We start from the raw sequence: 22,650 nt of genomic DNA on the forward strand, positions 1-22,650 counted from the left end.
ACTAATTGTTTGCACCTATTCTTCCAATTCATAAATTCAGTTTTCAAACTTAACATTTTAAGATGTATGTCACAGTAAATCAAGAATCTTTTACTCAGTCAAGAAAGTGTATTAGATTGTATTACTTCTCTCTTCAGATGATCTTAGTAATCTTTCTGTAAATTGTGATTTAAGGGCTCACCTGACAGCATCTGTATTCTGCATACATTTGATTTCTATTAACTTTAACAAAAGTCTCTGTCTGTAGATAAAATTGATGTAGGATCCTATATTTGAGTGCTGATGTGTCAAGCTTAATACCACATCGTGAAATCCACATTAGAAATACTGTTTCTTAAAATGCCTTCGTCTGATCATCAGTAGCTTCTTTCATATATAAATATGTTTGTGTGTATATATTTCAAGGACTTCAGAAGGAAAAAATAGGATTTTATAGTATATAACAAATTAGGCCAGTGAATAGTGCATGCTTCTACAGACTTCTATAAGATTAGATATGCATTTACTGAAAACTGAAAAAAATGTGGGGCAACTGGAGCCATGAAAGTGTCTAGGGCTGCATAGGGCTGCATCCCAGAGCACAGTTCCTGCATCGGCCTTGAGCAGAGCTCAGCCTTCAGGGTCTCTTTGTGCAGGGTTCTGCTGCTCTCCTTGGCCCAAGCATACCACAAGGGGCTTCAATCCCATCAAAGAGGATTTGAAATTTCTGCTGGAACAATTTCCTAGTGAGGCAGCTGATGAGATCACTTGCTAAAAACAAATAACACAAACATTAAATGACTTACCTCTAAAGAAAACAAAGCTAGCCAGGAGCATTATAGTCTGTGGATCAATTTCCTTAACCAAATTAGTAATCTTCCCTTGTGTTTTCTTCTCTATATAATCATTGATCTCCTTCTCAGCCTCTGTGGGATTGTTGAAGTCAGTAGCTAAAACCTCTAGTTGATACAAAGGTTTGGCATCATCTAAAAACTTTTCTAGTGGTTTCAGCTTCTCTGTTAGAAAGATTGCATTCCCCATGTTGAGCTGTACCCCACTCTCAGGATGGCTCAGCATGTGCATGAGATTGTGGAAGCCTTCATGTATCTCTTTCTCCTGAATTTCTGTAAGGTTAAAGGCAAGTCCTTCCAGGATCTGAATCTTGGTGATTGACCTAGCCCCCAGGGCCAGCATTGCAAAGGCAGTGGAGATGCTTACAGGAGAGAAGAAAATGTTCTTATTAGGCTCTTCCAGCGCAACTTCATTTAGAAATTTAAATGCAAAGTCAGCATTGTTTGGCACTAGCTTGAGGCAAGCAGCTGCTTCAGCACTGTGATGCATATGATAGTTAGGCTCGTTTGGATCATGTCCATTGTGGTGGCTGGCTGTAAGCTGACCATAAGCAAAAGCATGAAGCCCAGCCAGAAGCAAACATATATAAAATACAGTCTTCATCTTCTTGTATTAAAATCCTATGGAGAAAAGGAAAATTTATGATTAAGGTAAGCTAATTAATCAAATAGAGTTATTTTGTCATTCTCACTAAAAAAGAGCTCATGTTTTTCTCATCTTAATTTCCTTTAAAAGAAAAAAATAAAATAAAAAGTCTTTCACCAGACATGATTTTTTTTTCTTTTTTGTCGTTTGTTTTAATTTCCCCTGGCCTTCTGACAGATCTTCCAGAACTCTTTCTGCCTCACACTAAATGCCCACAAAGGCAAAATTCAACACTGATTTCCTGAATACACAGCACCCTCAGCAGGCCAGACAAGAGAGCATACCCCCACCAGAAAACATACCATGACTAATCATTGGAGGACTGCAATAGTACTGCGCTTTTGACAATAATGGTCTAAGATAATGCCTGGAAAGAACATCACAGAGCAAGTCTGGATGTTCTGCGAGTAAGGAAAGAGAGAGGAAATTCACACAAGTGGACAGACAGCAGTAGCTCTGTACAAATAGAACTGAAGTAATTAGGCTCAGAGATCTTTAAATAACCTTTTGGTCAGATTGATAAGGCCCTTCATTTCAAGAGAGAACAAACGATGGTGGCTGTAGCAAACCAAACGTGAAGCTCTATGTCTCTAAGGAATAGGTTCTCTTCCTTTCTCTATAAAAATGATATGACACTTGAAACATTACTTTGGGTTCTTATTTTATCTCTTAATAGACAAACCAAACCATTGGAGAGGATTCATTTTCAACACAGCAAAAGGAGTCAGTGACACCAATGAAAGCAAAGCCTTATTTTTATCAGATGCTCTACTGGTCAAAGGGCAGTACATTTATCTTATCCTGTTACTCTCAGCTGTGTTGTCTACATTTCTTTACAGAGCTGACACTGTAACAGCTCTTACAATTGGACATTGGAAATGTAGAGTCCCAGTGGGCCTCATTTCTCTTGAATCTAATGCAAAGAAATGGTGAAAAACTTGCAAAGGATGTGTGGAGGTAATGAGCCAGATTTGCTAGAACTTGTACGAGGAGGGACATATTCTAACTGCACCTTTCTATTCTTGTACTATTTGACTTGAAAGATTGTGGTCAGAAAGTGATATGATCATGGTCCTGATTTCACCACAGCATCAGAGAGATCACTTTTCATTAGTATTTGATTATCTAGTTATGATTAGACTTGAATAAGAGCAACAAAATACTTTGACCTATAATCAGATATTTAAACAACTGCAAGTCTGATGAAAGTATTTATAAAAGGCAGTCCTGCTTGCAGCAAGACTATATTATTGATAAATTGGAATGGCCATGAGCATCCCTGCTAACTGAATTTTCAATTACTGTGCACAGTAGTTTTAAATTATATTTCAGCCTCCTCCTTTGATTCTGTCATTGAAATGATACTGCTCAGTATAACTATCCACTTCTAACTCATCATAAAAGCTCCAGTTCTGAATATTTAAAGCCAGCTATGTGTGATCCAATGTGTTAGTCAGACTTTGAAATCTGCTCCCAGACAAAAGCACAAAATGTGAGCCTAATCTATTTCCATGTATCTAGAGGTCTGATTCAGAATCTGTCTCTGAATAAATTACTTACTGTGAATTTACTCAACTGCAGGCATGATTTATTAAAAACAGCAAGAACACAAAAGAATGAAGTATTTCATTTTAAACAGAATCACTACCTGTTCCCTATCTCATCACATTTACTATCTATAACAAAGCACAGCATATAGGTGGATTTTTGTATATAGGCACTGAAATGACAATTTCTTTTAATTTGGAGTGCAATGTAGGAATGGAATTTAACTAATTTGGCCTCAAAATTGTAGCTAATGGGTGTATGAGCTTTGTAAAATATTGGTTATAGTTTTCAGAAGGATTTTTCTTCTATCCTGATATTTTTGCTCTATGCAGTTATGACATATTTGCTTTTCGTGTTTAGTTTTCACAGATTTCATTTTATTTATTTTCACAGATAATTAACTACAATCTGAATGCGAATCATCCATCTGTTACTCAGCACTGGCCAATCACAAACGTTCAAGAGTTATGAGTCAGCTTTCACAGAAATCTTGGTAATGGTGGATTCTAAAATCATGCAATTATGAAAGACTCAGCAGCTGTAGTGTGTAGAGGTCCTTTCTTGTGTGTATGCTTAATGGGGACACTTTCATAATAAAATTTAGATCCTGTAAGCCTTTAGAATGTGACTGGGAGCTATTACTTCTACTTTGTGTTTACTACTCTAGTTGATAGTACTGCACTTTTAAGTTAGCAGAAGATTATCCAGTGATAAGTTAACAACTATTTTGTTTTGGAGCAGATTCTTAGGCTATCCTCATGATTGAGTTTTCCTACCAAACACTTGCTGTACACTTATTAAAGAACAAAGAGCTAAGAATCACTGCTTAAAAAGCCCTAGGGAATTCCCTATCTGAAAAGGATAATTTAGAAGAAAGCTTTCTTTCTTAAGACTCATACTGTCTCCGGAGAACAGTTTGCCAAGAGACATTCTGTCAGATTGCCCACAGACATGGGAATACAGTGAAGAGCTATTCAATTGCAATGCCATATTTACAATAATTTGTTGAATAGCCTGGAAGAAAAACAGTTGAATTCTCTGCCTCTTTTCTTCCTTTTGTCTATGTCAGGCCATGACAATGTATTTTCAGTATTCAGGAAAAGGTTTCATTCATGAAAAGCTTTCAGTCAAGCCTGACAGTGGCACAGAAACACGCCAACACCTGCAGGATGGTGATGTTTCAAGCAATTTATCCATAATAAATTTGGTGATAACATTCATTGAGTATATTACAATCTTTCCTACCATGCAAACCAGAATGACTTTTTTTTTTTTTTTTTTTTTTTTTTTTTTTTTTAAGATGCTCTTTCCTAGAAAGAAAATGGAGAAAACTGGGACTGGCTGTTGCCTCAAAATAAGTCCACTAGAACACCTATAACAGAATGAGGCCAAGTTTTCCAACTGACAGAAGTTGATTCTTTGTGGATACAGTTAGTTTATCTATTTGAGGGCTGATTTTTGTCTCAGTGATTTGGAGATGAGTATTCATCCCATTCTGCTCCCATAAGGGATCTTCACCTATACTCATTTTAGACATGAACATTTGCACTGTTTGAAAATGCATGCAGGCAAGAAATAGAAAAGCTATTTGCTCACCAGATGGTGCTGCTTCCCTCTTAAAAACAATCAAATGAGGAAATCTGAGAAACTTTGTCCTGATAGCTGGTCCCTCAGGGGACCAGGCATAACAACACACGACCCCACCATCAGTAGTGTCTGTTGAACTCATCTCAGCTACCCATGGTCATATCCAAAGAAGAAACTAAAAGAATTCAAGCACACGAAAGTCACAAAAGAAGGAACTGACTACTCACATTTGTGTGTGAGAAACTGGTCTCAGAAACCCACTGCACACGATGGCCTATTTACAGGAGCACCACAAATTTACTTGTTTCTTACTGGCTGGCCTGAAAGTTCTCAAGATATCTCCCATCATGTTCCTGGACAAGCTCAGGCAGTTGTCAAGAGCGATCAGCTAGATATTTATTTCTGAGATTCAGAGTTTTGATACCCCTGCACCCAAGACCTGAGAATACTGCAGGCACAAGTTGAAGGTATCAGATTCTGAAAAGAATCCAGTCATTGTCACTGTTTCATTAAAGTAATTACTTTTGCAATAGAAACATAGAAATCAATTTTAGAATGTTATTTAGAAATGCATGTAATCCTACATGTGCGTAAGTCAATGATTTCTGTAATCGGGTGTGTTACTTTTCTCTGTATGGAGTAAACTTCTCTGTTAGAAGTTTTACTCAAAAACGTCTAAGTTCTATAAAACATCAATACCTCTGTCAAATTTGCTTGCATAAATCCAAACAAACCCTGGGAGAAGGGAAGGGAGGGAATAAAATCAGAGCTGTTCCCAGTGTCACCTGCCTTCTGCAAGATAGCTTGGGATGTAAGAGCTCACCAGGAATTGCAGCCCTCAAGAATGGCATCACCCCTTCGAGGCTTCTTTTACCTGGAAACAGGTGAACACAATCTCTCACTCTTCAGAGCACTCTTAGTATTTACTTTTTGGATCTGTGCTACTACACATACCTATAGATAAAGTATTACTGAGGCCAGAAGAAAAAAAAAAGGGAAATGCAGTATTTAGGGCAGTCATGAACAGATCAGACTGAGTTCCTAGTTTCTGCATTCCAGTGTACACCTGATCACTATACAGTCTCTACATGAACATTACAGTTCGGCATCACCGTGATTTCAGCTCACCTGAGCAGCTGAAGAACAACTTTTCCCTCCTTCCTGCTCAATTATCCTTCAGTCTGATGATTAGAGGATACAAGTAGATGTCTCATCTGAAAGAGAAGTACAGCTCAGATATCCTATTCTCTAAGCAAAGGTATTACATCTGGCCTTGAATATACTGTAGTAAAATTAGTTTAAAAACATCATCTGTACTCTAGGCATCCATCCCCAGGCTCTGAACAAAACAGGGCCTGTTCCCTCTAGCTGGGAATAGCAGGAGGTATGTCAGGGGAATTCCCCTCTTCAGATGTTGAAGATTTGTTGGCTCTACAGATCACCTTGCTTCCCCACAAGGCAATGACACCCTTGTCTGCCATTCTTGGTACTCCTGCCAATCACATAACAACATACAGGCAAACGCCTAAATGGTACCTGTGTGCTATGTATCCAATTGGCCAAGTAAGCCTCTTTACCACTGGAACAGTTGCTAAGTCAGATTTAATATCCTACAAAAGTCTTAAAATCAATTGACTGCGATATGATACACTTTTGAAATCTCCGTAAGAAAAAAAAAAGTCTCTACTTACAGCAATTTTCAAGGGTCCTGCTGTCCTCACCAGAACTACCCTGCAGCACTCTCTGTTATTTATACTGTTAAATAGCATTATGAAAGCAAAGCGTCCTCTAGAAAATATTAACCAAGGCAGACAGGTGTTATTACATTAGGAACAGAGCAGAGCAAACAGAGAAGACAATTTTTTGGAGAAGGCAGCTGACTCTTGCTGTATACATGTGGCCTAACCCTGCCTTTGCTTACAACAGTTCTAAGAGTTCTCCTGCATTTCAGCACTGTCCCCTGCTGGGAAATCAGCCCTTCACTCTAGCACATAGTTTGCATACACCATTAATTTCTACAAATAGCCTGACTAGCTACATTAGATCTACTGAAATGAGTAAAATTAAACACATCCATAATACTAGATGAAGCATTAGGAAAAGACTGCTAGATGCATGACATTGTCAGATCTCATCTCAATATTCTTCCTCTTCACACCAGAATGTGAATAGCTTTATATGGTTTATTAACTTTAAATTATTATTATTAAATTATAATCATTCTTATTTATCTAATAAGGGACAGGTGTTAAGGACTTCACTAGTAAACTTAAAGGGGTAATATCAGTGTATCTAGTGGCTCCGGGTTGTTGTAGGGACAGTGATATGATGACAGAGATGGGTACTATATCATTCGTGCTACCCCAGCCAGACTGGTGTGTAGGTGGACAATCAGCAACATTATGCCCTGGTGTACTGCCACCAACTGCAAGTACTCTCAAATTGCAGGGGAGGAAGCATCAGGCTAGTAAGCTAAAACATGATTTGTATGAAGATGGACCCATCAGGAAGGCCACTTGTGTTTCATACAATCCTTCTTCACAACAAACTCCTTGCAGAAGTCTGTAACCCTACAGCACTGTGGAGGAAGAGCATTAGGATCTGTGCTAACGTGAGTCTGCAGAATATAACGGGTCATTGCATAGATGAGCACCTCACATCCAGCAGGAGCATCCCAGTGGCAAGTGGGGGATCACAGCAGTAACTTCATCTTAAAGGAGGCATTGCTGAATCTTCTGTGGAGATTAGGGTTTTTCTTTGCAGACCATGTGTTGAAACAAGGCTTTACATTCTGCATGGCTGTGAAGTTGTTACAAATTCTGTCTTTCTAGGCTTCTCTGTGCCTTTCACACATGCAAAGGCAAACAGAGTTGTTCAGTACCAGTTTGGATCGAGACTGCTAGAGCATTTGTTCGAGTTGTTTACCAGCTGGTGAGATATTGGTAAAGCAGCTGAATGCTTCAGTGCTTAACGTAAGTGAAAGCAGCCCCCAGAAGTACAGAGTTTTACCTTAAATGTCTACAGGTGAACAATAATAAGTACCAAGAGACGAAAGACAACACAATAAAGTACAAAAATTACAGCTATGATTAAAGTTATTAAAAAAGTGAAGAAAAAAACAACTTAATGTGACTTCATTTAAGAACAGTTTATTCTAGCAATGAAAAGTGTCCCTTAGCTGCTGATATCTGGATGAGAAGGCAAGAGGAAAAAAAACAAAATCTGATGTGCACCAATCTCTGATGTTACCAGCATTGATGCTGGATTTTTTTTCCCTTTAGCATCCAATAGTTTCACCAACCATGTGTATTACCCCGAAATTTGCTGACATTCTTTTTCAGTGTTTGATAATGTTGAACACGCAGCATTTTATTTTCTAGAGTTAATGGGCTGCTTCTCTGCCATTTTGAAAAACAATTCAAAAATAACAGAGCTTCCATTTGCTCCTCTAGATCTGGGTCAAGCTACATTAGGCATCTTATTATTTTGAACTCTAATTTACTTTTTTAATATTATTATTGCAAGATCTTAATAACACTTTCACCTTCAGTAAATTGTCTCCATTAACAAAAGTCACCCAGCTTGAATTCCCTTGGAAACAGACTGACTGTAGTCCAAAATGAATCAGTTATTTAAATTAGAAAAACTGCATGCTTGCTTTCCTGGTGGAGGAACACTTTGATCTCTTTAAAATATTTAACTGGTTACCCTGAATCCCATTTGAAACCACGATGGGTTGCTGTTCTGATGATGCCCTCTGGAGTACAGTGAGCACTTATGATGCACTGAGATGGCATGTCAGTGTGGAGCTGCTGAAGGCTGCATCAATGTATAATCAATGAATGTAGAGATATTATAGTCATGAAATATAACAAAGAGCTTGGCTATGCAGTTACTATACCAAAACAGAATAGACAGAATGCTTACCCATATCCTAGGCTTGCTGTGAAACTCCAGAGGAGGAGATCTCCAGAAGCGATCCTTCCTCACTGGTAGTCAGCTCTTAAATGGGTCTAGGAGAGGTGGAGCCAGGCTCCACCCCTTCTGGCAGCACAGGTGAATTGCCTTCACCTGTGATCAATCAGAGGTTCAGGCTGTGATTCAGCAGTTCACATACACTCTCTCATTCTCTTGCTCTGCACGCAGCAATATTTAATTTGTCTCTCAAGGTGTTTCAAGGGGAACTGCACTCTTAATTACACAAACAGCTCAGAAGTGACTTCCAGGAGGCAGTTACTCTCAGTGGTAATAAAGAGAAGGTACAGCAATGTCAAGGCTCTGCTCCTGTCTTTTCAAGCAAAAATATGACAGATCTTCACCCTTAAGCTGTGTCTTCCTCTATTTCGTGTTGTACACCTGTTGACTCCTGGCAGCTCCAGGCAGGATGTTCCTGCTCACTCCAGGTCTTTTAGATCTCTCCCCACCTTGAGAAAATAGAAAAAAATTACTGGTTTTCCACTGATTGATTGATCAGATTTCTGTGTGTTCACAGGTGCTAATACTGGTGTAAAGAAGGAAGGGAGAAGGTATTGCTTAGAGGCCAGGATCATAGAATTGTTTGAAGGAACCTTTAAAGGTCATCTAGTCCAATTCCCCTGCAATGAAGAGGGAGGTCTAGAGCTTGATCAGGCTGCTCAGAGTCCCGTCCAGCCTGACCTTGAATGTTTCCAAGGATATGGTAACTACCATATCTCTTGGAAGTTATTTTTGGGGTTTGTGCTCAGATTTAATTTGACTTGCCATGTTCAAGGCTGATTTAGGAGAAATGGGGCCAATAGATTAAGTGAAGTGATGATTCTCCATGATAGTGTGCTCAACGTCCTCCTCTAGCCTGGCTGTTACACCAGACCTTGCTCAGACCGACAGTGAGCACAGTGCTGATTACACTCAAGACCTTGCTAAGACAGAAACCACACATCTGTCTCATAGAATCATAGAATCATAGAATCACCAAGGTTGGAAAAGACCTAAAAGATCACCCAGTCCAACCGTTCACCTATTCCCAATAGGTCCTACTAAACCATGTCCCTCAACACAACATCTAGCCTTTCCTTGAACACCCCCAGGCTCGGCGATTCCACCACCTCCCTGGGCAGTCCATTCCAGTGCCTGACCACCCTTTCTGAAAAGTAATACTTCCTCATGTCCAGCCTGAATCTCCCCTGCCCTCCCAGTCTCAAACTGGTTGCTAGAAGAACTGATGGCAGACACATGCTTCAACAGATAAGGAACAACTGATAATGTCCTAAAAATATGACTTTTTTCAGTCATCTTACCTGATAAGTATTTAGCAGCCCAAGAGCCCCTTGAATTCTACTGCTTAGCAGCTGGTTGCACAGCAGGATCTCCCTGAGGGTAGGGGGCGGCTCTTGAGGTTATAGCTGTACAGAGATCCCTTAAACCTTAATGTGAAGATGCCTTGCCAGTATAGATACTTGGTAAGTGTCTAACAGTTTATTTAAGCTTTGTTAGCTTTGCTGAGATTATATTTTAGAATGATAGTTCACATACAATCCCTTAGACATAAACTGTTGACCAAGTCTGGACCCAGCTACCAGCTACGCTTAGGCTCCTTTCCTCTGGAGTTCAAAAAGTTTGGAAAGCAAGGAGGGTGTGCTTTGAACCTCGTCATTCAGCAGGCTTCCTTCACATTTGAACAGAAATTATTGACCAAGCCAGGTACTACAAGAGGATTAGGTTACACCTATGCTTCTCTGAGTAGGACTTTAGAAAGAAAAGAGGTTCACTCTGAACCTCTTTTCTCAACTAGAGGGTCTCCTGGATTAATGTGCTTAACCCTACTCTTTATGCTGTTAATAATAAAGTGTATCTTACCATCTTGAATCTTCCTGTCACAGTCTTCTTTGTTAATTCATTGTTAATTCACTGTTAATGAACTGTTAATTCATTTTATCAGTAAATACATTCCTGCTTCTCTCTTGTCAGTGAAGTTTATTTTCCCTCCATGATGTTCTGCTCTATGTGCATCTGGAGTGCTGTCTCCCCTTTTGGTTTCCCTTGTGCAAGAGAGAAGACGACATCCTGAGTGAAAACAGTAGAGGGACACCAAGGTCATTGAAAGTCTGGAGGACAAAGGTGGGGAGGCTAGGACACCAGGACTTATCCACCTTGCAGAAAAGAAGGTCATGCAGGAGGGTGTACCTGCAGTGTTCATTTGTGTAACAGGTAACGTTAGGGAGAAGATGGAGCCAGGGTTGCAGAGCAGTAGTGTGAGTGGCAGGGGATGCAAGCTACGGCAAGGGAAATGCAAATTAGTATAAGTAAAATAATGTTCAGGGATTATAATCAAACATGAGGACAGATTGCTCTGTGAAGCTGTAAAATCACTGTCCTTGGAGACATACAAAACCTGGCTGGATATGGCCCTGAGCAACCTGATCTAATTTCTAGGCTGGTGCTCCTGTGAGCAGATGGTAGGATTGGATGACCTCCAGAGGTGCTTTCCAACCTAAGTTATTATCATAGAATCCTTAGAGTTGGAAGAGACCATTGAAGGTCCTCTAGTCCAAAGCTCTTGCAACAAACAGGGACATCCACAGCATATTAGGTTGCCTGTGGCCTTATCCAGCCTTGCCTTGAAAGTCTCCAAGGACAAGATATGAACCACATCACTGGGCAGTGTGTTCCAGTGCCTCACCACTCTCACTGTAAAAGACTTTTTCCTTATATGTAACCTAAATCAACCTCTTTGAGCTTGAAGCCATTTCCCCTTGTTCTGCCACACACCCTGCTAAAGAGTCTGTTTCCTTTCCTGTAGCTAATCCAAATGACTGTGAAATCCCACTCCCGGGAGACCATGCTTCCATTCATGCAGCAGGTTTGCATCTCAACCCTGTTGAGAAACCTCTCTGCTTCTCATCACGTGACTCTGGTGGCCTTTCCCAAAACACTTGGGAAGCTGCCATCTCCCTCATCCTATGGTACATCACAGCAGAGCTGGCACAAAGCAAGCAGGCAGCCTCCCCCTTCACTGCTCAGACACAGCCTCTGCCAGGGCTCAACACAAGGCATGACACTAGAACAAACAAATCTGGCAGGCCATCTGCCCTGTTCCCAGCACCCCACCACAATAGTGCCTAAGATTAGGCTGTGCTTTTCCCTTCTGAGACCTTAGAATTTCATGGAAGTAGTTGTGATCTCAGTAGGGATTCATGCAGCTGCCTTGATTTCTCTACACCTGCCTGTAATGAAGTCCTGCTAATGATATGCTTTTTAAAAGCATAGGTGGGAGGGGAGGAAGGGAAATGTTAAGACAGAATAGGAAAGCTTGAATGACTATTTTAAAATCAGAAGCACTCAGCAGTCATTTTCCTTCACAAACGTCTATTAAGATGATCAATTTTCAGATACATACTTAGTGAAGCATTAAAGCTGTTGAGAAAATCACTTTTTAAATTCCGTTTCTTGAAGTTGTAAAGCACGTGTGGCTGCAGGTGGCTGAGCAGGTCTGGTTCTCCTTGATCTAGTCTAGGGACAGACAAAGAATCCCAAAGATGAGCTTGTGTGACTGTGGGAGGAGAACTGTCTCTGATTATTGATGGACTTTGAACGGAGTTTGGAAAAATATTCAAATGCATGTTAATTTGTTTTATACGCTTAGATTTTTTTTATTATCTGAGTAGAATTGAGTTCTCCTTTCATGTGCCGTTATAAAAAATATACGTGAGTGGGTCTGAGAACAAATTTTTAATAGTTCTCCATTATTATCTGAGAATATTTCATTTCTCTATCTGTTTGAAGTTATTCCCTCTTGAGAGTTGTAGGGAAGAGAAAGAATCTGTTGTTTTTATGCTCTAAAATGATGATGTCAGAACACCTTCAGTGTTATATCTTCATTTTGATCATGCCTGGTTCTTTGGCCAAAGGATTCCCACAGGTTTTTGCAATTTAACAAGATTTGACAGATTTAACAACTCTGCACACCTCTGGGCCCGTGTTATGAGATGGATAGTCCGTAAGAGATTTAAACTAGGGAATGCCAAAATTTAAGGTCTGCATACACCCTGTAGAAACATTTTCTTTCAAGTCCTTCTAAAAAGTATTTCACCTCTGCCACAGTGCCCTTATATCTCTCTCAAATGGTCATGAAATTGGGGTCTAGACACTTAAAGAAATACCTGTCCCAGCAGACTAAGACTAGCTTATTCTTTGATTTGATTTCAAAGCCCAGAGATCTACTGTGACCTGTTAGACTGATTGCTCCAGTGTTTGCATCGTCTCCTCTTCCTCCAGAATCTCAGTTTTTGTTCCATCCACCTTCTGTGGTGATTGTACACCCCAGAAATCGGTAGTATGGGTAGTGCAGGCAGTAAAATCTGACTCTCTTGGATGAGCTGTCACACTGTATGGCTTAATGGTGAGATACATCAGCTGCAAATTCCTGCAGTTATGAAATGCCAGCATCTCCTAATGCCTTTTAGCCAGACAAATGGGACAGATAAAGAAAATATTGAATCACCCTACACCCAGAACAATCAAGAAGGCCTGATTTCTCCTTAATTCTGGATCACTGGATCCAATCTCACAACACTTTTTTCTGTACCTTATGTAAGAGTAGCTCATAGAAGACAACAGTGCCTTACTAGGTCCAAATGTAACCTAAGTATAGCTTAGCTAAGCTGTACTTTAGCTCAACTATTTGCTAATGACAAGGCTTGGTACTCTGCCACTGGAGAGGATTAAGTTGGTCTGATGTGGTCAGTTTTTGACAAAACCAATTTCTTTTTGTCATCTTGTTTTTTTTCTTGCTATTTGTCATCTTGATGTTTTCTAGATCCTTCTGATGGTTTTTATTTTTACTAATATTCTCAGAATTTTTCCAAAAATGCAGTTGGTCTCAGTGACCTATAATTCACTAACTGTTATTTTCTTTTCTTTTCTTTTTTTTTTTTTTTTTTTTTTTTTAATCCTTTTGCAGTGCTCTGAAAGTTTCTTGCACTTCTATGTTTTTTTCTTTTTTGTTCCTTTGGTTTGTTTTCACTTGAAAGCACAAAGACTCCTCTGCCCCTTTGCAGGGGCTTGGAGGGACATGGCAAGCTCAGAAGAGCTGTGGGATATTTGTAATGATGGTGAAAGGCAGGAAAAGCTGTAACTGGAATGCAGGAAGGTGATCTTCACATACGCACACTTTTTTCTCTTTGCTTCTTCCAACTACTGCTTGAGTAGGAATTACACATAGGGGCAAAGACGAAGTTCTGTCTCTTTGTGTAGAAATCATTGCAACCAATGCTGGCAGTGTTGAGCTCTGTAACAGAAGGCTTTTAATTAGTAACAGATTAACCACTGTGAAATGAACCTCCTGTTGCTGATGTAAATGTACTTTACTGGCCAACTGTAATCAGTACATTAGAGGAAAGCAATACACATTTCCAAGTATGGAGTTTTCCAAAGGATTTACTCCTTCCCATTTGTCAAGTTTGCTGCTGGTCAACTCAATCAATAGAGGGAGGCAGAGGATATCAATTGTACAAAGAGGGAACTGGTCCTGCTGATGGAACTGGTTTATGAAGAAGTACATGTAGATATAAATTGTTCATAAAGCCATCGTCCCCTGAATAGACAAATCAAAAGTGTTTTTCACTCAAGTGAACAGGACTGTTCCTATACTCTTGGTACAGGAAAATACCTCCCCATACTGTCGTGGAAAGACTGCTGAAAGATCACACAGCATCAGGAGGTCTGGGCACAGTGGAGAAGGTATTGTCTTGCTGAATTGAGCTTGTTGCTGGCAAGGGAACCTGTGCTGGTGCTCGCACCAAGACAGGCAGAGAACAAGGGTGTTTCAGTCCTCCATGGAGCAGGTATAGGTTCTTAACTGGGAAAGATGGACCATTAAATATGTCAGGTACATGGGTCGTCTAGGCATTTCTCATCTTGGAATACTACCATTTCTTGTTCCAGTAATTCCTTACAAATGTCAACTTTTTGGTGAACGCTTGGTCTCAATTCATTTTTCTGGGAAAGTCCATAAGCTCATGCAGATTGGACAATCTGGGGCTGTACAAGCATCTGCCATTGCTCAGAAAAGGCACCATGTAGTAAAGTTTTAAACATTTGTCTGTGTTTTTAAAAATATCATATGATAATTTCCATGCAGGTATTACACAAAATCTCTATCGATGACCACAAAAGGTTGCCAATTGTATTGATAAGGAGAGCAGTAGCAGTATCTGACACTTGAAAATATTAGGGTAAGCAAATGAAGGTTATGGCACAGGTCTTGTTTCACTTTCCTATGCTTGTGACATGTCCAAATCAGTATCAGCTTACATAATCACCCATCTGCTCCAGGGACGCAGTGAAAGTTAGTTCCCTACCCCTAACTTCAACAATAAAATATGCTGTGGTGATCTGTTAAACCCACAGAAAAGTAAATAAGCACACAAGGGAGAGAATGGGAAAAAAAATAACAAAGTTCTGTCTGAAAAAAACAAATAGTTTCACTGAAATTCAGCAGGAAAAATGGTTCACTGTGGACATTTACTGAAAGCATGAATAGTAATGACTGGTGATGGAATATTAGTATCTATTGCATTTCCACGTGATGCACAAGGCTTTTCCCAGTAGATAAGTGATAAATATGTTATAAAGGAATCTCTGAGGATGTCTGGGTGATCTTCAGCATTTAACGAAGAGAAACACAGAAATACAGTTTTTTTCAGATAATTTAGTCTGATTTAATCTCTTAAAAATCCTTGAGGAGTGTGACATAGGTTTTGTTCACTTGGATTCTAGAAACTGAAGGGTTAGACAGAAAAAAGTTGTTTTTTTTTTCCTGTGCTTATATGTTTGTCTTACTATCCAAAAAGAACAAAATGCCATAATTTCACATTTTTTCTCTAATTTCACATTTTTTTTCTAGTGAAAACTGAAAGAAGAATCAGGAATGTATAAATTGTTTCAGCGATGTTTATTGATTAAAGTTAGTTAATCTTTACCAGAATAGGAAATTGATTTTTGCTTTACAGCCCAAGCAAGCTTTTACTTCCCATGTGTTCCAGCCTCAGGAAGGCCAAAGAAAGCTGGTCTGACACAAAAGCAGAGTGCAAAGGGGTGGAGGAGCTCATGGAGGTACCACAGCTTTCAGCTCAGCTCTAGGTCAAATGCACAGTGAAACATATTGTCAGCTGATACCTGAGAAAATTTTGATTTCCCTGAGGGAAGTCTTTGCCAGCTCATACCCGTAGCCACTGTACGTTATGATAAAATTCTTTGTTTTTGCTGTAAAGAATCTTTCAAATCTTTTTCACTGATCCCTTGGCATTTTTTTCAGCATGTTGTCTACATTTGGAGATTTCTGTGCTGTATTTGGAAAGATTACAGAAGCCTGAATGCTCTTTTTCTGATGGGGCTTTTCCATTGTGGCATTTTCTACACTATCAGAAGTACTAGAGCATTCTGAATAGAACAAAGCAGCTACAATATATAATAATCTTGATTTTTTTTAATCAATATTTTATCATTATCTTTCTGCGTGTTCTACATTTTTCCTTCTCACTATTAGCATTGGCAGGAACATTTGTAGTTGTCTGTAGCAGATGTTAAATAATAAATAAGAGGGCTCCCCCAAAAGTAATGCCTCCTATTTTTTTATGTTGATCCATGACATCACAGACAGATGTTAGTGCTTTGGCAGAAGAGGTCAAATCTTCCCACCAATATTCCATTTTGTTTTGCTGTATGACAGATGGCTGCAGTGCGGCCCTCTGACAAGCTGATGTCTGACACAGAAGTGCAGATGAAACCAAGGTGTAGAGATGAACTCCTCCGTGCAGAAAAAATGGTACACACTGCCATCCACTGATGCTTGCTGAATGTTGATGGAGACCAAGTGATGGGTGTGAACACAGTGAGGTGGTGGGTGGCATTTCACCAGTAGTGACAGGAACAGTGATTTGCTTCCACTGAAGTAGATTGTTGTGAGCACAGCTTGCAGGCTCTTTGTTCATCATCAGTGAAAATGCATAGCTCATGGTGGTGTCTATGTTGAAAAATTGTTTTGTAGTTGAGAATTCGCTCTAACAAATAGTGTTAGTGTGCTCTTTGTTTTAGTTTCCATGGAAATAAATCATAAAATCATAAAATGGCCTGGGTTGAAAAGAACCACAGTGATCATCTAGTTTCAACCCCGCTGCTATGTGCAGGGTTATCAACCACCAGACCAGGCTGCCCAGAGCCACATCCATCATGGCTTTGAATGCCTCCAGGGATGGGGCATCCACAACATTCTTGGGCAACCTGTTCCAGTGTGTCACCTCCCTCTGTGTAAAAAACTTCCTCCTAATATCTAAATTAAACCTCCCCTATCTCAGTTTAAAGCCATTCCCCTTGTCCTATCACTATCCACCCTTGTAAACAGCCATTCCCCTCCTGTTCATACGCTCCTTTCAAGTATTGGAAGGCCACAATGAGGTCTCCCTGGAGCCTTCTCCTCTCCAAGCTAAACAATCCAAGTTCCCTCAACCTTTTCTCGTAGGAGAGGTGCTTCCAGCTCTCCGATCGTCTTAGTGGCCCTCCTCTGGATGATGTGATTGCACTCATTTGCTCACAAATTCTCATAAGTATTCACAGTTTTGTAGCCAAAAACTGCGTGTTCCTTCTCTCTGAATAGCCTCAGGTGGGTTTCTGTGGAGGATATAGCACACCAAAGTTCCTGGTTTAGAGAAACCTCATCATTTTTCTGGCTTTACCCATGAAGCTTCAAGTACATGCCTCTCCCATTGGGTAATTGACAGTTGATCACGCAATTGTCACATGGTGGGCTGCTTGGTATGTGCATTGACTGCATAGTGGTCCTCTCCTCCAAGGTGACCCCCATTAGTCAGCTTGAATGCCCAACAGGAACAAGGTGAAAATTTTTTACTCAATAAATTGAATTCACACTTGAAAAATGAGCAGGAAGAAGGGGAGATTTCTAGTAAAATAAAAGTGGAAGAAAAACATCAAGGAACAATAGCTAGCCCATGAGATGAACTGCAATGTGGAAGCTGCACTGTCTAAATCACACCATTTATAATCTCGTTCAGTGGCGCATCTTATCCTCATACTTGAAACATAGCACTTTGTTAAAGTCCTTTCAATGAAGGCAAAGCAAATGCACTGGAGTTGTTTTGCCTCCATCCCCGTGACATTTGAATAGGAGCTGTCTAACCTGTTGCTATATGAAGCAGGGTCTTTGCTGCATATCTGAAGTAATCCATGATGGCAGTACTTAGAAGAAAGATGGGAATTGCCTAGACACTGGAAGCAGTGGGTGGGGATGGCCACTGGGTATGCTCTGCTGCAGCTGACAAGCACTATTGCAGCTCTATTCTCAGGGGAACTCTTCCATTCAGAGCACAATGTTCTGCAGGAAGCAACTCAAGTGAGCTTCTTTCAGTTTGAGATTTTAACATGAGTTAACCTGGACATGAATGATGGAGCTGGTGATACCACAGCTGTGAGTGATGTGGACAAGATGCTCCATGAAGCAGGACTAAAACCACCCAAATTGTATAAGGCTGCATCTTCCTTACTTCCTTACTATTCTATAAAAAGAAAAAGTAAACAGCAAAGAACGGAATTATTGGAAGATATTTCATATAGATTTAGATGGATATCTATGTTTCCCTCTGGAGCTGGTAGTGTTTCTGCAGTTGATGAACGATGAGCTATAAGAATAGGAGAGGATGAGTGGGATTACTGTTCACGCAATACTGCTTTGCCCCAGTAGTGAAAGCATGTTGGGTCCCTGGTACCTTCTTACCTGACAACTTAATAGCCAAGGAAAATTAAATGTGGCCAGGCATTTAGCACAATCAGAACAATGAGATGTACTGTTGGTGTCAATTAGTGATGCTACTGAGTCATCCTAGATAATTTCCTATTTTTGTCTGTGCATGAAACAGACCATGAAAGGCAGAGACTGAGTTACAGAATTTCCCAAGTCTCTGCAATTTTTCTAACACAAGACTCCCTGGATCCATTCCCATTGTTGGGGCCTCTGCTCTGACAGTCTCCATCTGCTGAAGTACAGGCAGTTTTTGTCTGTAGATACTGAAGCTCTTTACAAATGAAGACTAATCTTTCCTAAAAATCCTACAACTGTCTATTACTTGTAGTCAGTATTTCATGTTTGTCCACTGCTGCTTCTTTAAAAGTTTCATTTAAAAATTCCTTTTCACAACAGTGAAACCCTCATCTACCTCACTGGCTGTCTAAAGAAAAGCTTCATTGTACAGGATAGATTAACGTTGCTTTAGTGAGCTTTGTCAACTGTGCGTGAATGAATTAATCTACTGAATGAGTTAACCTGTGAAACAGATAGCCAATGTGAATTTAATGTCCCTAGCTACTAAAATAGAACAGCATCTGCAGTGTTTTTAAAAGGACCCTACTTTGATCACCTGACCTTTACAGATTTTTGCACTGCTTTTATATTGTTTGAATAGGCTTAACCTATTCAAGCAGTTAGACATTAAACAGAGCACACTGTTAGACATTAAACAGAGCAAATAGAGTTATTACAGTAGCATTGCTCTTCAGGACACAGATAATACCTGATGTATGCCAGCATAATAAACAGCAAAATCAGCATTTACTGAAAATTCTTGAGTCCCACTGTGTCTATTACTTCTTGCCGTCTCCCAGGGTTTGTCAGGCTTTGAAAGGCTTTTGAATTTCCACACAGCTTCTCTTGTCTGATAGACAGGGGCAAATACTTCCCTTCCCCTGATTTTCTGATCCAAAGTCTTCAGAGGAAAGCCAACGGCAGTATGGTTCCAAGATCAAAGGAAAAACCCAGAGTTAACAGAAAGCAAAATAATGTGCAGGGGATGGCAAAAATTCCTTCAGTTCAGTCCATACTCTCCTAAGACCACGGCAGAAATGTCCTAAGACCAGGGCAGAAATGATCAGACCTGTTAAGTATTAGTCATGGAGGAACTAGTGGTGAAGAACACAAGTCATTGCAAAGAACTTTGTTTCAAAGATGCTCAGAGGAATGTAGAGTTGTTAATAACAGAGAGGTCAGTAAATGCTTGGGAAATCTGGGCCCCCACACAAAATAACTGTGAATGCAACTGTATTTAAAAAATTATATCAGTCATGCTTGCATTTGCATCTACCTTTATACAGTCTTTGCAGTTTGCAAGTCCAACAGCCATGTCAATGAACTCGCTGGGTTGATGCCTACTGTGTGCCTGTGTTAAACCAGTTGCAGTCTGAGCCGGCACTGTCACTTGGAACCAGCAGCCAGGTGGTTGTGAAAATGAATATATCCACAGGATGCAAGGGATAAGTATTCCTTTCCTCTGGACTTCCCAAATACAGATTTGTTAGCATTATCATTGCAGTGATATCATTTCAATTGCTTCTCCTCCATTTCCAAACTCTTCAAAAACTCTCCCCAACTTTTCTGCCATCTCTCATTCAGCATCAAAAGGTCAACCCCCATTTATGATTCACTCTTAGTGATCATCTCCATTAGTTTTTTCAGGCAAATATTTTATTTTACACACCATATTCACTGATCTGCAAACTTATTTCAGATAATCTCTCAAATTACTCATCAAAATCTTCCATTTGAAATGAACTCCAAACCAACAAAAATGCATAATGACTATTCCTTATAGTGTTGAAGGAGATAATTAGGAAGATTTATTGCTTTCCTCTCTGCAGTCTCAGTTAACAGGTTTTAATCCAGAATGAAGAGAGGAAGAATTTTAGTTGAGGCATGATGTCTCCTTCAACATGACTGCTCTGAGGAAAATGCCATTAGAATGATTCCCCATGCCCTTTTTTACTAGCTGCTTATGATGCTAAATCTACTCCTGTGAGTGAATTGCAGAATGTGACCCCACTGCCCATGGATAGAAATATAAGGGGAGGGAAAAGCCTTCATCTCATACACGTCATTTGGTTCCAAGCAAAACTAGGGAGTTAGTACTTCTCCCTTGAAAAGAAGTTATTTAGAGGCAAAAAGGTTTAGAAAATTTGTTTTAAAATGTCTTGAAGTGTATGCAAGTTCTTTTCCTTCTGTAAAATAAACAACAGAATTTTATTACATCTGTGGGATTTCATCACTCAGGCAGGAAATCATAGAGTGCTCATGGGGCTCACTGTAATTTCTACTCAGATTGGACCTGATTTGGGCTTTAGCAAGTATTTTACTGTCAGGAAAAAAACAAACACGATCCACAGTTATTTACAATGAAATTCTTTGCTTAAGAAGCTTTTGAGAAACTGTGAGATATGATCAACAATGTAAAAGAAATCTTTATTTATTGACTCTCTTTTTAATATTTATTTAAAGTTTTTGGACCATGGAAACTTTATTTCTGCAGTGATCTACCTTGTAACCAGCTGACTGGATTCATCAAGCACTACCCTCAATTACTGATGCACTGAAAGTTTTATTAACTAGTAATATTTCTGCCGAAAGGCAACATGAGAAATGAATAGAAACTGGTTTGAATCTGCTTTAGGAAAGCTGAAGTCTTCTAAGTTGTTTTTATAAACTGTTTCTGTTGCCACACCAAGGCACTTTTATGTGTTTTAGATCAGTTCTGGATCAAACTGTTTCATTTTAAAAACCTCAGAAACTAGAAATGAAACTCCTGTTTCCTTCGTGCACTAAGAATTTTTCCCCTGAAGCTTCATGGTCAATTGCTGAGCCAGAGAGCAGGATCATGTTTAAGTTGTATCTAATTTACTTTCCTTGTGTAACAGCAGGGGGAATCCAAGAGATAAGGAGAGTGATGGGCTTTCAAAGTTGTTCCTTGAAATAACATTTTTTTTAGTTTAGAATTTTTTATGTTGTTTAATGTATTTAAAATGTATGAGAAGACAACTCAGCCTCACCCTGCAACCCTTATAACATCAGGCTGTTGTGAGGCAAGAAATTTTTTTGTTCAATACTGATTCTTCTAGGGGAAAAGGATCCTGATACTCTTTCTCCTGTCCCTGTTTGCATGCATGAATTGGCCTCCCCAACAGGACTGTACAGGAGAGAGCAGGAACATTGCGGAACTCAACATCTCAAGTGTAGTTGAATGCCATGTATTATTTTGAGAGGGACATGTTTCTTCATTGTAAACTGCTTCATTGGGGTCAGATTGATCATCTCCCAAATAGTCAGAACCCTTCATTTACTGATTTTTTTTTGTCTTATGGTAAATTTCATGGTTTGCAGTCTCCCACTCACAGAACAATAGGTGATACTAACTTTTCTTGAGTGAGTGTTCAATAAAGAGGATTGCAAAGACACTGCATACAGTGAGACACTGCAGAAGTTTGGAAAAAATATTCTGAAATAGATAGAAGTCATGGATTTATGTGTCTGTTCTTACTGCCGTATTTAAATGCTAAAATAAAGTGTACTTGCAGTGCAGTCAGTACAAATCTGTAGTTCCCACTGACTTCAAAGCAGCACACAGGAAAGCAGAATTTTGGAGTAAATGTGATATATTTGCCTAAAGGCTCACAGATTTGCACACAGAGTCTAGGATGTTTATTGGAAATCAATGAAAGGACTAGAAGTAATTACAGCCTTAAAAAACTGAAAACTTCATGAGTCCCCTTTGCTACAAGCTCCCATGCACGTTGCCTGTACTGCCATGTCTTTAAAGAAATGTAGCTGGCAAGAAAATCCACTTGACTCTGCAGACAGTAACTATTGACTAAGTCAGCAGTTTTCCCAGGGGCTCATGGAAAATTCACTGCTTGGCTTCTCAGCCATCAGGGAGGTCAGGGTGTTGCTAGAAATAATTTTGGAGTCACCAAAAATCTGTTAACAGCCAAAAACTTTTGGAGCTATTCTGGGTGATCCAGATGGATTACTGGCACCAGCCACACCATAAATAAAGGCTTCTGAGTCACCTCCATGCTGTAGCTGTGGTAGCTTTGGTCATCTCAGGGCCTGAATGTAGATGAGACGTGTTCTGTACTGTGCAATGCCAGCTTCTGAGGCTGTCACCACGTGCTCCTTACCTCTGCAAAACAGGCAGATTGGGGTGAGCAGCACCCATCAGTGTTCAGCTC

The 22,650-nt window shown here is 39.8% G+C and overlaps 1 protein-coding gene across 1 annotated transcript in view; it reads right to left on the reverse strand.

Moving 5' to 3' along the window:
* Positions 1 to 8,623, reverse strand: part of LOC122175549 (alpha-1-antitrypsin-like) — a 25,040-nt gene extending 16,417 nt beyond the window's left edge. The window contains exons 1-4 of the mRNA XM_042863295.1: positions 8,539 to 8,623; positions 6,303 to 6,399; positions 5,740 to 5,825; positions 786 to 1,451 (exon numbers count right to left, since the gene is read on the reverse strand). Coding sequence (XP_042719229.1) covers positions 786 to 1,434 — 649 coding nt within the window. The 5' untranslated portion in view covers positions 1,435 to 1,451; positions 5,740 to 5,825; positions 6,303 to 6,399; positions 8,539 to 8,623. The remainder of the gene's footprint in view (positions 1 to 785; positions 1,452 to 5,739; positions 5,826 to 6,302; positions 6,400 to 8,538) is intronic.
* Between the last annotated feature and the right edge of the window lie 14,027 nt (positions 8,624 to 22,650).

This window comes from Lagopus leucura, unplaced genomic scaffold (genome assembly GCF_019238085.1).
Source record: "Lagopus leucura isolate 7727_CA_CO unplaced genomic scaffold, USGS_WTPT01 Super-Scaffold_1, whole genome shotgun sequence".
Taxonomy (NCBI): Eukaryota; Metazoa; Chordata; class Aves; order Galliformes; family Phasianidae; genus Lagopus; species Lagopus leucura.